This window comes from Choloepus didactylus, chromosome 15 (genome assembly GCF_015220235.1).
Source record: "Choloepus didactylus isolate mChoDid1 chromosome 15, mChoDid1.pri, whole genome shotgun sequence".
In the NCBI taxonomy this organism is placed as follows: Eukaryota; Metazoa; Chordata; class Mammalia; order Pilosa; family Megalonychidae; genus Choloepus; species Choloepus didactylus.
The window spans coordinates 44,445,262-44,463,317 of NC_051321.1; the positions used below are offsets into that span (position 1 = coordinate 44,445,262).

Below are 18,056 nucleotides of genomic sequence, written 5' to 3' on the forward strand. Positions count from 1 at the left end.
ATTCCTTATCTTAGGTAGTAAGTAGGTTGAGGAAACCGTCATCCTTCAAAGAATGGTGTAGGTCCAAACTTTGAGATCACTATCTGTGAAACGATCAAGGTTACACTGGTAAAAGTGAACATAAGTTTTCTTGGGACAGTTCTCCCGTGCCAACTTGGCCAGGATTTGAGAGAGAGGAGTTCAGGTGCAGTTTAAAATCATCAAGAGGAAATAGTCTGAACAGACCCACAAATCCAGGCCAGATAATGTTATTGATTAAAATGAAAAACTCATGTAATGCTTACCCACAGTTCTGCCTATGTACAAATCTACCTTAGTATGGAGCAATGTGGAGAAGAGACAGGGTGAGTTCAGGGATTTTGCGATCATTGAGATGAATAATCAAGAAAATGCAAGATGCTGTTACAGCTATTCTGGTTTTTAGTTGAGCTGCAGGGGCAGTGAGAAGTTTTCACATCAGACGTACACATAGCATTTCAACCTCCTTTATTCAGTCCAAAGCAACATACAAGTAACAGGCATGCTTCCTGCTGCCATTCTGAACAGGCATAACAGACAAACCATTTGGTTTCTAGAAACAAAGTCCAGCTGCACATAGCTTTTGCTGTCATTCCCTTGTTCTGCCATTTTCTACCACCCAACAACGTTCAGCAAAATGAGTTAATAGTTACTGGTGTTTGAGGAAAAATAAAAAAGTAAAAACAAAATAAAAGGACACAGATGGCAAAGACAATATTACTGCAAAAGCAGGTGAATGCGGGAACATCCTTGGCTTGCCAGACTTTACGTGAAGCTTGCATTTTTCTTATCCTTGTCTTTCTTGGTTTGCTGGGCACCAGATTGCTGGGCCTGGGACTGTAGTAATTGAGCTGCTGCTTTCTTCTTCTGGAAAGTGTTCATGCCCTCCTCAAGCTCCTTCTTGTCTTCCACTTTCTTCTCTTCTTGGTGTGTCCACTTTAGGAGGTTAAACTTCTCGTGAAGCTCTTTCTCTGCCTCTTTGAGTTCAGCTTCTTTCTCCTTCACTCTTGTAACAAACATTTGTCTCATTTCTTCTTCTTTCTTCTGAGGTACTCCCAAGAATTCATTCCATTTTGCTTCATATGTCTCCTGAAGACAAGGACTTGCTGTCAGGGTCAGTGTCTTTGAAGCCCATCTTCTGGAGCTCACAGCGCCGATACAGCTCACAGTGGCGGGTATGTCTGTTCTCGCAAGTCTTCCATGTTCACTCAGATCAGCATCTCCTGGAGTTTCACAAAATCACAATGGTTTTCGTTCTCAACCTGCACTACACCCCGTAGATACCGCCTGGCTTTTGCCTTCTTATTGCCAATCTTCACCTTTTCCGTGCTGCCGACCACTGCAAATGGGAGATAGACGCTCATTGTTGCATTAATCTCTGCCACCTTTTCCTCATCTGTGGGAACTGATATACCTGGACACCACTGCTGACTAGTTCACTCATGATCTTACTCTTGAATTTGTGCAGTTCATTCTTGGCAATGGTGTCAGCTTTTGCGATTATTGGAATGATGTTCACATTACTGTCCAGCGTTTTCAAGGTGACCGGGTCCAGGGACTTGAGTGAATATCCGGTAGGGGCAATGAAGTAGAGGCAGGCATGGATCCTAGTATCATGGTGGTTGAAGAGAGAACACTTGATCTTCAATTCCTCTTGCAGATAGGCCTCAAATTGGGCATTGATGTGCTCCACTACTGGCTCATAGCTGTCATCTTTATCTGGTCACTAAATCCCATGGTGCCAACAATGGTTGAATTCAGCTGTACGTTGCTCTCCTGAAGTTCATAACTTCTGGCTTTTAACCGGACACCTGGTTCATTGTGAGTAGCTGGGTCACTTTCTAGTCTGGTGTTGAATAAAGTGTTCATTAGCATAGATTTGCCAATACCTGTCTCATCAACACTCAGGGTAGTGAAACAGAATCCTTGAGAAGTAGACTTTTTGACCAGTTGGTCAAGGAGACTATCAAATCCAACATGGCCAGAAAGGGACAAGTTTTGAAGCTCTTCATCAGGGGGTCTTCCCACTGCCATGGGCATCGCGGCTTGCTTTCTGCCGACACAGGTTGGTGCTCCAGCTCCTGCTCGCCTCCCCAGCACCTTTCTCGCGGCTGTGCTCTGCTCATGGCCGGCTCCCACTCCCAGCCAGTGGCATCTGCTCCCCATTTTACTTTTAAAGGGATTTCTAGCCATTAAAAAATCTGCATGCTTCTGTTACATATCAATCTTAGGAATATATCCCTCAAAATTGTGCTATTCACAAAATTTCAACTTGGTAGCTGGTTCAAATATTTATTTAGGAATGTGAACCAATTGTAGAACTCAGTTTAAAACCAATGGCAGGATCACACTGGCGCTATATATTAATAGCGAAAGCAGCCTATGTGAATTTTCTTAAAATTTTTGTTGAAGTTGGAGAGGATAAATCACCCTCTTTTATTCTGACATTAGCTGAGTGTTTTAGTTTCCTGGATGCTGTGATAAATGCCACACAGTGGATTGGCTTGAACAATGGGAGTTTATTGTCACACAGATTCAGAAACTAGAAGGTTGCTTCCTCCTGGGGTCAGTAGCTTCTGGCTGGCCAGCGATCCTTGGGTTCCTTGGCTTTCTCATCACATGGTGAGGTCCTCTCCTTTCTCTTCCAAATTCTGTCGACTTCTGGTTTTCAGCTTCTCCCTATGGCTTTCCCTCTATACGGCCTCTAGCAATAGGATTAAAACCCATCTTGATTCAGTTTGCCAGACCGTAACTAAAAATAACATCTTTAGAAGCTCCTATTTATGATTGGGTTCATACCCACAGGAAGGAGATGAGCATGTTGTTTCCCGGGGTACATAACTCAGTCTACCATAGTGAACCACCAGAAGGTTCTGGAATACTAACTCAGAAATAATGATGTGCACCACTGGGGAGGAGAGTGAGTGCACACTGCTAATATCCAATCCAGGCTGGGGGCCCCATGGCAGGATTTGTACCTCCCAACCGCTTCAGCCCTCATTCATTCAGCCCTCTTGTTAGGATGTTTATTTCGTTTTCTAGCTCTTTGAGAACTCAGTGCTGGCACATATTCCCACACTTAACACTCAGTCTATTTTCTCATTAGAAAAGATTAGGAAAAGAAAAGAGAAATGTGTGGAGGTAAAATGCATGCTGTTAGTATCTCTCTTCCTGCCATCAGCTATGAAAGACCTGTGATGGTTAAGCTCATGTGTCTACTTGGCCAGGTGATAGTACCCAGCTTTCTGGTCAAGGAAACACTGGCCTAACAAGTGCTGTGAGGACGTTTGAGGCTGGTTAATAAACCAATAGGCTGGTTTATTAAATTATCAGTCAATTGACTGCAGCTGTGACTGATGACTCACCAAAGGGCGTGTCTTCCACAATGAGAGAATGCAATTGGCTGGATTTAATCCAATTAATCAGTTGAAGACTTATAAGAGAGACAGACAGAGGACCTTCACTTCTTCTTTGGCTGCCCAGTGAAGAGTTTCCTGAGTTCATCAAACATGTTCATTGAAGATCCCAGTTCATTTCCTGAGGAGTTCGTCGAAGTTGCCAGTTCATTTCCTGAGGAGTTCATCGGACATCTTCCTTGAAGTTGACAGTCTGCTGACTGCTCTACAGAATTTGGACTCGTGCATACCGACAGTTGTGTGAGTCACTTTTACAAATTTAATAGTCAGAGACACCTCTCATTGATTCTGTTTCCCTAGAACCCTAACTAATACAAGACCAAAAAGTTCATATCTTGGTGGGACCTTAATGACTCTACAATTTAGCACAGGGCCTGGCATGTAATATGTTCTCAATAAATGTTCTCAGTAAATGAGGAAACAAATGAGTGTTTCCTCCAGTTAGATTGCCCTCAGCTTATTTAAACTCACTGGTATGTTATAGCCAGGAATTTCACTTTAGCATAGCCAAAAGGGCATTGCAGTGTATTTATGATTAAGTAAAGGAGTGTTGGATTTGACAGGGTTGAGGAACACTGGGCCCCTCATCCTCCTCAGCAGACTGTCGGGGCTCCTCTTGGGTACTTTGAACATAATCTCGCTTAAGTTGTTACGTGAGGTCTGTTATCACCCCTAAACTATGAGCGCCTTGTGGGCAAGAAAACTATTTGAAGCACTCAGTTAATATTTGCTGCATGAGGAATAGGGATGAATAAATGAGATGACCACACAAAGGCAGATAAGCAAAGAGAAATTCCAGGCGGGAAGGGACGGACTTTGTGTCCTGACCACCCAACATCTCCAGGCTCTGCCCGCTCACTTCTGATCGGATTCTTCAGCTCTGCCTGCCTGCATCCATGCTCTGTTTCCATTAGGCATGACTCCCCCAACTCACCTGCCTTCACCGTCACCTGCTCCAGCTCTGATGGCCAGGACCCTCCCTCGCTCTCAGTCAGAGCAGCGTGGCGAGGCGAGAGCTGCCTTTCAGTATATTGGTGTCTGAGTCTCACTGCTAGAATAGGCACCCAAGAGATGCATACTGTTGCATTTGTTGGCTTTGACAGCAGGGTGTTTAAATTTAAGCTGAGGTTCTCCACACAGGGTGTTCATTTCCATCAAGCTCCAGTAGAAACCATATCCTCTGTGAACCTTTCCTGCATCACCCTCCTGCCTGAGCCCCCACTACGAAGTATTGCCACCCTTCTCCAGTTGACCAGAGTAGTTGTCTTTTATCTCTCTTGTGCTGCTTGTCACATTCTACCTCCTAGGGTTGTAATTTGAATGCACAACTCTTCACCATCTCTAAATTGTAACTTTTAAGAGAAACTGGCTTACAGATTGTCATATCCTCATAGCTCTTCGAATATTCCTTACTCAACAAATGACAAAACAAATACGGTTTATTATATGTTTTGTGTAAATGTAGATATTACAAATTTATGTGTACTATATATTTTATTTGTAATTTATTGCAGGTACCAGGGTACCTGCCAGATCTTTTTTACCTCTAGAAGGCATTACTTTCCTGAGAATTTCCTGGTTGTTGCCCATGCTATTTAGTGCAACATGAATGTGAAATTACGTCAATCCAAGGTCTGCTTCACTGCAAAGCTATTGATGCCTAATAAATTAGCCTTTGTGGACATTTTGATACTAAAATGAACAATACATCATGGATCTTGATGTTGTATGTGGCATCAGTGGATTAAGGCAACAGAGATTAAGGCAATAGTGGATTAAGGAAAAGTAGAGATTATTCTTCAGATGTTTCAAAATATTAATCTCTTTCATATTGAAAGAGTGACCCTAATCTGAACCTTTAATTACACTGTCAATGATAATCTCCCCATCGAGGCTGAAATGACAAAATTCTAGAGGGGGTTTCATAATGTCATTGTGAGATCTACATGAGGTTTGGGTTGGAGACCCGGCTCCACCTAAGGGACCACAGGCAGGTTACTGACCTCACTGGGCTTGCTTAATTCTCTAGAAAGGGGTGAAAATAAATAACATCTTTCTTCTGGGGGTTTATGATTATCAAATAAAATTATGTTGGAGAAAAGGCTATATACCTTGGAAAGCATTGTGCCAATTTTTACAAATTTTGAGGATTTTAAAATGCAAACTCTTATCGGTAGTTATATTATGCATAAAATATAATCCTGTCTTCAGGGTAGGCAGGCAGTGTAATTAAGTGCAGGGCTTATCAAGCATTTTGACAATTTCAAAAGCAATTCCATTTTGTGCATCTCTGAAACTATCATAGGCAGGGTAGTTTGAGAAGATTCTGTGAGGAAATTACAGCAATTTAAAATCAAGTGACATCTCTTAGTTTATTTCATTTAGTTAGATGAGGTAATTTTGAATTAACTGCAAATGTATTTTAGTGTGAGAAGCATTTGTCCTGTCCAGTGGTAACAGTTCAGAACATCTTTGTATCATCAGTGCCAGCACAGAGTTTGATGTATAATATAGATTTCAGTTCCCTTGGATGACAACATTGCACAGTGAATAACTTGCAGAACTACTTTTGGAGGTCCTGGTACTTAACGTTGTCTTTAAGAGATGACATGACAGAGCAGTCAGACTGTCTCCCCAATTTACTAGCTGATGACCAGTAACGATTAATCTCCCCTTGCCTTGGCTCCTCTCTTGTACAAAGGTGGTAATATTAGCATTCACCTCACTGGGTCATTATGCAGACCAAATGAATTAATGCATGCAAAACACATAGAATAGAGCATGGCCACATGCATATATCCCATAAAATGTTAGGTATCACTATCAATATTCCCCAGTTAGACTAGTTCAGGCAAAATCACATGTGCTGTACCTTTGACAGTCTCAAGGCTTGGGATTTAGGGAGGTGAGGTTTTTTTTTTTTTTTCCCCCACGTTTCATTGCAGAAATTTATTTGAGTTTCGTTAATTTCAAATATTCATTGACATGTATCAGATTTAAGGCAGAGAACAAGGTACAGGTCCAAGGACTGCAGGCAAGGCTTGTTAACTGAAACAGGATTTAGAGGGTGCCATCTGCCCTCGGTTATACCAGGCAGGCCTCATACCACATGACAGGTCTTGTTGCAGGGACGCAGTTGAGCTTTTGGAGTCAGATACAGGAGGGTTCCCTGAATCAGTCTGAGAGTTAATGAAGAAAATAAAAAGCTTGGAAGAGGGCTGAACTCCTGTTGGTGACTGGCTGGTAGCAAACCTACCAGCCCCCCTTCAACTGGGACCCTGAGGCAGAATCACAGTTGGCTGTTGAAAACACCAGCGTTTTGAAGACAGGGTCCCACTCCTCTTCACTTGGTCGGGTAGGACGGGACTCAAGTTGGCTACCTCAGGTACCTGAACCATTGTCTTCAGAATGCTCACCTTTACCTCACCCTGTGGCTCACCTAGACCTGGGCTGGCTGTGCAAAACCATGCTTAGAGAAGGGACAGTAGAGAAACCTTTGCACCAGTTTCCTGGGTCTTCATCCCAGCCAGTCAAGGTCATCATCATCATCGTCATCTCCAAAAAGGGGTGTCAGGGGCGGGCATCCCTTCATGCTCACCTCATCTTCATCTTCCTCAGGCTCTGCTTTGGGCCTTGGAATTTTCAAAGTTGCCCCTTTATATAGGTCATCCTCTTCATCTCCAGAGAGACTGGAATGCCGAGAACAGGAACTGGAACTCAGGGCTGCTCCTGGATCTGTGGAACCTGCTTCTGTGCGCAGCAGCTCCTTAGAGGAACCAGCAGAGCTAGTGAGAGCCTCCTCTTTATTAAACGATGGAGGCTGATGCTTTCCTCCGGGGCTCTCAGGCCCTAAAGTCAGTGTATCACCCTTGTTAGGGTCTGAAGTCAAGGATGGGCTTGTGGAGCTTTCTTGCCATGGGCTATCTGGGGCCACTCCCTCAACACAGGCCTTTCCCAATGGGTTGTCTAACTTAGCTGCCATCAGGCTGACAGGAGGTGTCTCCTCACATTCAGGGTCCATGGTTACAGCACCTGGAGGCTCTGGTGGAATTGAAGACCAGCCCCAGTATGCTCTGGGATGGGCTGCAAGCCAGTTCAGGTGGGAGGGAATCATCCTTTGCCTCTGAGAGTGCTTCCACTTCTGCACGTTCCCCTTTCTTTCTCTGGACATCATCCTGAGCCTGATGAGGCAATGGGATCGCTTCCATGACTACCTGCTCTGACAGCACAGTGGGGCACTCCTGCCTCTCCCTATTCAGTCGTTCTTGAGACAGCTCAGAATTGGCTGAGACTGATTGCTCATGGGAAGGTCTCTGAGGTCTCCCTTCTGTTTCTCCTCCTCCTCCTCCTTCTTCTTCACTGCTGCTCTCTCCCTTCTTTTGTTCCTGTTGGTTTAACAGCTGAAGAGTCACCATCTTGATGATATTCATGATGGTCCCCAGAATAGCCATGCCATTGTAAGATTCCTCCAGCTCAAACTCTCCCCTCAAGGACTGGAACACCTGGTTCATTATCTTCTTGATCTTCTCTGAGGGGTCTGTAGCAGCAGCTTCAAGCCCAGACATCTGGGACTTGTCCTTCTCCATTTCCTTGATGTGCTGTTCATTTTGCTCTGACAGGGCTGAAACTTGGGCCTGGAGGGCTAAACACTTTTCCTGAAGTTGCATCAGCTTCTGCTGGTTGGCATCTCTCTGCACAGAGACCTCCCGGTACCGCTGCAGGTGTTCATCCTTGGCGGAGGCCAGCAGGTGTTCACATTTCGCTTCCCAATGGGTCTGTAGAGATAGCCGCTCTGCAGCTGCTTGGTCCATGGAGATCTGGGCCTTTTTCAAGAGCTGTCGAAGTTTGTCCAACTCCTCTTGGTATGACTTGCGAATTTCATCCATCTCTTCCTCAGCCTGACAGCACTCTTGAGCTGACTTCTTTTTCCTTTCTGAGACGTTCTTTTCTAGAGACTCCTTCTCAGCTCGGAGGTCAGTCAGCTGCTCCTCCAGAGATGTCACTTTGAGTTCTAGTTGTCTACGGCTCTGCTTTTCATTTTTGAATTTGGACTGTGCTTGCTCAGAGGTTTCCTGGAGCTCTATGAACTTGGCCTGCAGTTTGGCAAGTTGGCCCCTGAGTAGATCTGTCTCCTTCAGGTTTTCTGTCAGCTGCATCTGCAGCTCTGTTTCTTTTTTTTTTTTTTTTTGGTGAACAGTCATTTTCAGCTGCAGATGAGAGACCTGTGCAGTGGCTGCTGCTAGCTCTTCTGTCACCTTGGCCTTCTCTTGCTCAGCATGCAGTACTCTTGCCTGTGTATTTTCTGTGGCTATTTGAAGTGAGTTGTTTCTCTTCTCCAACATCAGGTTACTCTGCTCAACATACCTCTGATTTCGATCAACTAGTTCACTAATCTTGTCATTCTGTTCTTCTATTTGGCTGCTCTTTTCAAGGAGTGCTTGCTTCAATCTTTCATTTTCCTGAATAATTCGTTGTATATTATTCATAATCATGCTTGTTTCCATTGTAACTGACATGCTAGGAATGGTCAGGGAATCGCCAGCACTATGCTTCTGCAACTCTTCAACCTTGGTCATGAGATGATCCATTTTATCAGCCGCTTTGCTGACTGCCATTCGAATTTCAGTGTTATGTTGCCGGGCTTCAGTCATGAGAAATGAAGCCATGTCACCTGATCCTTGAAAATGGGGAGCTTGAGAGAATGGTACTGGGTACAGGGGCCAGACCGGGGGTGAGGTTTTGAAGGAAAGGTTGTCCTCCACCCAAAGCTAGCTGATAATGCCATGGCCAAGTGTCTTAAAGAGAAGTATGAGTAGTTAAACCCTACTGAGAACAATCCAAATTTAGGGGAGCACGGAACCCCCCCACCCAGTAACACCAGGATCTTATTCACTATCTGCATTCCATGACTTCTCCTTAGATGTTGAATAAATAGTTGTTTCGAGGGCTTATGAAGTCCTGAGAAGTGTCTGTAAGTCTTTGCTCTCCATCCAGACTTGTCAACTGATTTGTTCAGATTCCTAGTGTATTCTGAAGTCTGAAATCACATGAGGCTGTTTTCTCAATCTCTTCCTCTGAGATGATTATCTAGGAGTACTCTTCCAAACACTGCAGCATCCTGAAGCATAATCTCCTGTCTCATTTAAATTGGCTGGGTTACCTGCATTTTATAATCATGAATATTTCTGTTCCCAGCTGGCAAGGAATATAAACAAGCACAACAATTCTTGGATGGCATTCTGCTGGATTTTCAGTTCCAAATTTCTCAACGTGGACTTTTAAGAAATTGTTAGAGACTTTAATAAATGCAAGAAAGCACAGGGAAATGAATTAAAATGTCCGTAACTCAAAAATAACCAGGGTTAACTCGTCATTTTATTTTCCTCTGTACCTAAATATAGTTTTCTATGTAGTATATAAAAAATTAGAATAACACTCAACAATTACAGAAACTCCAATGGCTCATAAGTGCTCCCCTGCAGAATTTGCATTTTTCTGGGATCTGTGGTCTTCTCATCATTTCACTTCAGTTTGAGTTGCTTCCTATATATTTCTTTATTCAAATTATTTTGACATCTTCACTGCTACTGAATGATTGGAAGGTGACCATCAACTTTCTTTCTTGAAAAACCCAGTGATGTCAAGCAGTGTAAATGTAGTATAGAAAGATTTTCTGTAAGTCTTTACAGATGATAGTTTAATGTCAAAAGAATTTGGAAAATGTTAAGTAAAAGAAGCCAGACACAAAAGAATACACACTGTATTATCCACTTTTTTAAAAGTTCAAAATTGAGCAAAACTAAATTATAGTGTTGGAAGACTCCACTGGGGAGGTAAAAAGAACTAGTGATTGGGAAGGGCATCAGGGAGGTTCTAAGATGCTGACAATTCCAAATCTTGGCTGAGTGGTGTTTACCTGGATATTTACTTTGTGATCATACAATGAGCTATAAATTTCTTATGATGTTTTCTGTGTGTACGTTGTTTCAAAAAAGAAATTTTACTAAAAACTGAGATATACATATGTGAAATATTTACAGAGGAAACAAAACTATATTGGATTTAACTCAAAATAACTGAGAACGAATGGGGGTTATAGATGAAAGATTTCCATGTGTTGATAATTGTTGAAGCTGGTGCTGAGTGGGTGTAAGTGGGTTCTTTACACTTCTACTAACTTTGTATGTTAATCTTTTCCATAAATAAAAAGTTATTTTTAAATGTTTAAAAAATGTGCAAAAGTATATTGAAAGCAGTTCCTAATTTATATGTATCTGATTTACGGCTTGGTGTAGGTTTGGATTTAGGTAAATCTGGGTTCAAATCCTGGCTATGAGTAGTAATGTGTAAGTCATTTAACCTCTCCAATTTTAGCTTTCTTACATTTAAATAGGTGAAGAATAATATCTAATTGTATGGTTGTGGATGAATAATAACAATGACAATGAGCCTAATTCACTCCAATCCTGGCACATAATAGCCCCTTTGTGATTGGCGGCAATGATTATATTCCAGCAGGCCGTTCGGCACTACCGGTCCAAGATGGCATCATTATGAGTGATTACCAATGTCATTTATTCATTCAACAAATATTTCTTAATCATCTACTATGACCATATGCATTTTTAAACACTGACAATGTTGAGAAAAAGATAAGAAAATCCTCTTGATCTCAAGAAGCTCATGGTCTGATTGATAGGTTAATCAGCACTTAGAATGCAGAGTGAGGGACATTGCAACAGTTGTGCCCAAGGAGTGATGAGAGGACCCGGCTAATCAGGGTGGGGGAAGGTTTCCCAGGGAAGGCCATGATTAAGCTTGACTTGAAGTGTGAGGAGGAATTGGCTTAGGTAGACAGAGAAGGCATAGAAGCCTGAAATAACACAATCTATTTGGAGAACTGCAAACTGTTTTGTACAGATGGAGTGAGGTTATGTTGGGCAATGGTGGAAGAGGAATCTAAGATGTAGTTTTAGCAAACATCATCATCTGGCATAGCGTCTGCCCTTATCCTGACCCCACCTCATTTTCTACAACTTGCCCCCTAGCTCACTGACTGGCTTCCTTGCTTTACTTCCAATACATCAAGCACACTCCAAATTCAGGGTCCTTTCATTTGCCCCAGTCTCACCAGGGATGGTTTCCCTGCAGACAGCCACAGACTTGCTTCCTCACCTCAGTCAGGTTTCTGCTTAAATGCCCCTTCCCTGATTGCCCTGCCAACTCCCCTCCCCAATCCCTGTCCCCTCCTGCAGCATTTATCACCAAATGACACACTGTATTATTTACTTGCTTGTTTGTTTACAGTTTGTCTCTGTGGCTATAGCCCCAACATGTGGTAAACAACTCACAGAAATTTATTTCTGAATGAGTGCTGTATCATTACCATTAATTTCAAGTTATTACTACATACTTTGTTGAATTGTAGCTTGGTTTGTGTTTAATTTTTTCATTTGGTTTTTTTTTTTTTTGTAGTTGTGTAAGAGCTAAAATACACAGAGTTCATACCTTTCTTTTTGTACATGTTTAAACAGCATTATGATAAAAATATTTTAAGTTGATCCTGGATGGTGGTGGTTGTTTCTTTAGGAATCACTGCTGTTATTTTTTTTAGTATAGTAAAATGGTTATGAATGTGGGCACTAAACAAACGTGTTTGCATCTTAGTCCCACCACTAACTAGCTGTGCAATCTTGTGCAAATCATATACCTGCCTATAGTGTTTGAAAGGATTAAATGATATAATGCCTGAAAAGTGCTTAGCACAGGACCTGGGCATATCAGGCTCTCAATAACTTGATCTATGTTATGCTAATTACCTTGGCAGGCTTTAGAGATAAAGCTAAACCATTTTAAAGCACCATATCCTTTCCTCCAAAACAGTGACTGCAGTTTGAAATCCTGTCTGGATTTGGAGTTGGATGGTTATTTAACTGATGTTTGTCTCCTGAGGTTGCAGGAGCCGTGTGTGTGTGTGCGCACACGCGTGTGCATGTGTGTGTGTGTGTGTGTGTGTGTGTGGGTACATTATCGAACCCCCCCCGCACCTAGAACAGTGCTCCGTGCCCGGTCAATGTTGGATATGGCCACGATTGTGTTCCAGGCCTTCAGCGAATAAAGGTGACATAGCTCCAAAAGTAAACACGAGGGGGTAGTGTTTCACCACCTATCCTCACCCGGCTTAAACGACTTTCTGGAAGTGCATTTTTTGAAGTCTAGTCGGAGGCAGGAAAGCAAGTTCTTTATTCCTCTAAGGCTTCAGGCTTCCCATTTTTGCCTTACGTTCTCCGCAGTAGTTATCTATCTTTTCTATAGAAATAAAAATAAAATCTTATAGTCTGGTTGTATTTGTATACAGGTCATATTAATAGGGAATTTAACCAACAAAATATTTAAACCAAAGCAGATTTGGCTGACTATCCCTCTCTACTGGGTAACAAAATATAATGATATTGCAATTAAGGTGGTTACAGATACCCTGTTAAATGCTAATTTGCTCTGTTAATCACCCATGAACTCTTTCCGAAGGTAATTGCTAACTCTGAGTACTTCATTATACAAATATTTACCACGTGCCTTCTAGATGCTAGGGATTTTTGGGAGTATGGGGGATTTAACTGGGGAAGGCCGACCAGGGCTGAGCCTTCCGGCAGTTCAGCCTGGTGGATATTCTCCCAGGAGAGGGAGGGAGGAATATACCTGCTTGCAGAGCTCAGCACCCTTGAAATAATGTCTTAGAAATGTTGAGATTTATTAAGCTCGGAGGGGATTTAAGATTATCTGATGGAAACTAGATACCCAGAGGGGCCAGACAGATAATATAAATAACTAAGTGGGACCAGACAGAAATATAAATAACTAAGTTGGCCAGATGGGGACTACCTTTAGGGGAAGAACAGGCATCCAATTTAAAGGCCACTCCCTTCCAATAAACTCCAGCTAGAAACTGCTCCTCTCTTACTCTTTTTAGAGTAAGTAAATAATAAGAGTAAGTAAGACCCCCTCTCCCCCAATACCTCCTCATAAAGGTACCAAACTGCATGAACTGCCCTGGGAAAGATGAATTCTGAGACCCAGGAGGGGTGAGATGGCAAGTTAAGCCACTTGTGCCCACCCCCACCAGCCAAACAAAACCACATTTAAAACAAAACTGTTCAGCCCAAATGGTGATAAATATTGGATAATGTCAGACCACAAAACGGTACAGGTGTGGCTGTGGTACAGGTAAGCCCTTCTGTTTTCTGATTTTTCCTCAAAGAACTTTCTATACCATTCAATGAGCGTCTCATTCTCCTCAGTCTCCTGCTAGATTTCACTGGAACATGCATGGGGCACAACCACTCTCCAGGCGCTACCAGAAGAGAAACGGGTGGGTTGGTCGTGCCTCGCACGCTTGTCATTTGTGAAAAAGGGAAGAAAGTGAGACCAAGACCGGAAGTCTCTGAGGCCAGATTTTTCAAGGGAAGTCAGATTTTGATTTTTCGAGAGAAGCCAGAAATCAAGAGTTGCATGTGAAATCTCCCTCTTGTAGAAGGTTGCCAACTAATGAGAACTTTACAAATGTGTGAGCCAGTCCAGGCTTATCCAAGAGCTGAGTTTGCCTCCATGTCCAGCAGTTAACCTCTAACCTAATTCAATCCCCTCATTTTACAGATGATGTAACAGACTCAGAGGAGTTAATGACTTACCCGACATTACCACATAATCTGTATGCTTTCCATTTCAGCCATAACATAGCTGCAAAAAGTGGAGCAAGCGTCTGACCAAATATGAGATGACTGTTGTCAACTTTAAATAATTTAGGATTGAAATAAGCCACGCTGCTTGGCAGTGTTTGTGCTGAGATGATTCAAGAGAGTGCGATTTATACTAACAATGAATGTAATACTTAATGTGGAAAATGATTTTTATGACAGTGAGTGGCTAAGGAGAAAACTCTGTTTGCCATGGGTTACAAAAGGGCACCACCAGAGTGCTCTGGGTTTTTGACAAATACGGGTAACTACAAACACAACAGTGTATTAGGAAACAGCTGCAGGATAACATATCAAGAAATTATGGGAAATAGACATCCTATTATTTCATAAATCTAATAAAAGAAGTGCATATGGATTTTACTATTAAATCAAGACAAAATAGTTCAGTAACACACAGGAAACAAAATAAACATGTTGGTATGGTGAAGGAGCTCAAATGAATGAGGGGAGGAAGGAAGATTCAAGTGAATTCAGTTAGTGCTTCAAATTCTGCGGCCATTTCAAATGCCTTCAATGGTTATTTTATGCAACCAGCAACTAAACATATTTTGGTAGCCTTTATGAAAGTGCTGTTTCTTTGATTGATCACTACATGTGGCTAATTCTGTGTCAAACTGACGTTCTGAGAGGAAAGCCAAGTGATGACATTACCAGCTGGTTTTGCTGAGTCCTTGTTCCCCCCCCACTTTATATCTCTGATTCTGTTAGGACTGGGGTCTCCCTTGTTCTCTGTCATGTGCTCAGCTCAGTTCCTGGCACTCAGAAGACCCTCGATAACTGTTCAGTTGGATTGAATTGACTTGGTTGGAATTGAAGAATTAGCCCCAGTTGGAAGGGACCTCAGAGCTAGTTCTCATCAACCACACCCCCTCCCACTCCCTCCAGGATGATAGTCTCCCTCCTCTCACACCTCTGCTTCAATTAGTGGAAATTACAATGTGCCATTGTACTATCATTGGCCAGTGGCAAATCGAATTTAATAATACTGCCTTAGACTCTCTCCAGATAATGCCTAACTCCAAAATAGATTATCATAATGTTCTTGGCCAAAAGCTTATATTTTAAAAATGAGATTACATGGGATTCACGTAAGTTTTAATATAACCATAAGTATTAACACATGCCTTATAATCAATTGGCATTCTCCCCCAAAGAGCTCAAACTCTTTTCTTACTTTTTGCTGCTATATCTTTGTACTTGCAGATGAACATTAGCAAATCCCCCTTCAAAAGGGGAAAAGCAACCATTTATCTTCATCAAAATTTCCCACAAAAATGGAGCTACCTCCATTGGGTTGCAAGAGCAATGGGTTTAGGGATTTTGGATCACTAGTCACCCATATAACTCTGGAACCAAGTTTAATTTCAGAATGCACCCTCACCCCAAAATCAAGATTTCTAACTCATCTATATCAGGGTCATTCATACTTTGAAAACTTTGGATCCTTTCATTCATTCATCTAATAGTTTTTGAGTTCCGAATATACCTCAGACACCATGCTAGGTGTTTGGGCTCTTAGCGACACGACAATAAATACAAAGAATGTGGTTCCTCTTCTCAAGAAGATTTAGCCTAGAGCCAAATACTGTAAAATGAAAGCAAACAGCAACAAATTTGGAAGTTGCAACAAATGTTATGAAGGAAACAAACAAGGCTGAGATGGAGAATAACCGGGAGAAGGAGACTGAGTTTAAACAGAGTGATCTTGGAAAATCCCTCTGAGGAAATGATGTTTAAGCTGAGGTCTTTGCAAAAAAAAAAAGATGATGAGCTTTCCAGGTGGAGGGAACAGCCAATGCAAAGACCTCTGCCTCCTGTATGTGGTGCTGAGTGAAAATCCAGTGTTGCTGGAGCATGGCGAGACATCGGGGACGGTGGAACAAGATGATGTAGACAGACACACAGGGACCAGACCATGGTGCACCTATGGGCCAAGGCCAGAGGAGCTCAGATTTTGTTTTAGTGCTTTGGGAGCCATAGAAAAGTTTTAAGTGATGTAAGGTGGTGTGATCTAATTTAAATTTTGAGAAAAACATTCATGGTGTTCTACGGAGAATGGACTGGAAGGGGTAGGAGCAGAAGCAAGGAGAACAGTTAGGAGGCTGTTACTGGAGTGGGCAAGAGAAGATGGCAGACTGGATTAGGTTGTTATTTGTGCAGGTGGAAAAAATGGGGCAGACTTTGAGATATATTTTGATGAGATAATCTACAGGACTTGCTGATGCTTTGATGTGGGAGGGAAGGGCTGACTCCTAGATTTCTGACTTGATAAATGGGATGGATGGAAGCCCAATATAATAAAAATGTAACAGCAGAGCTGCTCTACCTAAAAGAGGAAGAAAGGAAAGAGGGTCCTGTCTACTGGGGTGCCTTCCCCTTCTCCAACTGACCTTAGGTTTCCCTAAAATTCCTGGGTCATGGTTCTCAAACTTTAGAGTCCTGAGCCACTTGGAAAGCTTATTGAAATGCAGGCTCAATAGGCTCCACCCCCCCACAGAATCTGATTCAGTAGGTCTGAAGTGGAATTTGGACATTTATATGTTCAATGAGCCCCCTAAGTGATTCTGTTGTAGGTAGTTTGAGGGTTCATGCTTTGACAAGCACTACTTTAGGGCCTCGGGGTGGGGGCACAGTTTTAAAACTACTGATCCAAATCTGTCAGAAAGTTTGTAATGTTCCTGGAGCAGAGCACTTGGGGCAGACATAGAGCAGAGTGGTTAAAATGTGTGTGTTGGATGACAAAGGGACTATAGGCCCTTTGCTTTCAGCTAAACTTTAAATTGGGTGGCAGCACTCTAAAGCAACTGGGAGGCAAAAAGTTTGCTGGCAGACTTATGGTTTCTTTCTACATACCTTTTATTGTTTTAAACAAGGTAGCTTCTTTCATTTTATATTTCTCCACTCTTTGATTCTATGGGAATAAAATATATTTAATGGCTATTATTTGTATTGCTAGGAACTCTTTGAGTAGTTCTTTCAATTGTTGGAAAGCATTGTATTTTCTTTAACTTAGTGACAGTCCTCTATGGCCATGAGACCTAATTAATATGGGGTGTATAATATGTGTCTCTGCTGAAACAAACAGACCCAATAGTATACTAATGGTGTAATTGGTGTAACACTTTGGATATACTTACAGCATAGAAACTAAAAGGGGAATTTGGCCATTGTTCTTTTAGCTTGATGCTTTACTTGAATTGGCTTTATCCTGATCAAATATTTTCTTTAATTTTCACTTTCTGAAGTTATCAAAATGAATAAAGGTGAAGCAGAAACATGCTCATTAATGCATTAAGAGGATCAATATGGGGAGTCAAAATGGGTAAATTGGCCCCAAACAAAGCTGTTTATGCCCAGAGTTTAATAAGTCTCTGCTTGTGTTTATGCTGTTAGCAAGAGTCTGGCCGGTACCATTCGTTCCCTTCAAATGACTTACAGAAGCAGTCTGGTCCTGCAGGGAGCAGGTCCTGCTCATTATCACTCATTCTTCTCCTGAATGAGAATGTTTCCCCTTTACTTGTGTGTAGCTCTCTCTTTGAATGGTTATCACATTTATGTGACTCATGTGGCACTTGCCACATCCTGCTTAGCCATCAGCTGTGCATCCTTCTTACTCCCCTAATAGACATTGCAGACATTCCCCAGGGTCCAGTCCTTCTGCTCTCATTTCCTCTCTGGAGATCTCGCCCCTTCTCTTACACTGAAGCTTTTCAAATTACACCTCCAACCTAGACCTTTACCCTTGGCCCCTGAAGTGAATTTCTAACAGCCTGCTGGGTATTTCACCCCCACCTCCGTTCCACATGGCGAAAACTGAATAGTTCACAAGCTGCTTAAGCTCTCTCTCTCTGTTAATGATCACCAT

General features: G+C 42.3%; 1 protein-coding gene and 1 pseudogene across 1 annotated transcript; both read right to left on the bottom strand.

Moving 5' to 3' along the window:
- Nucleotides 1-783: 783 nt before the first annotated feature.
- LOC119510387 lies at nt 784-2,058 on the bottom strand (annotated as a pseudogene).
- A 4,652-nt stretch (nt 2,059-6,710) lies between these two features.
- On the bottom strand, nt 6,711-18,056 carry LOC119509893 (FK506-binding protein 15-like). Its single transcript, XM_037803891.1, is given in 4 exon segments — nt 6,711-7,492; nt 7,494-9,165; nt 15,674-15,744; nt 17,932-18,056. Coding segments are annotated over 4 exon segments (2,409 nt in total). The 3' UTR covers nt 6,711-6,951.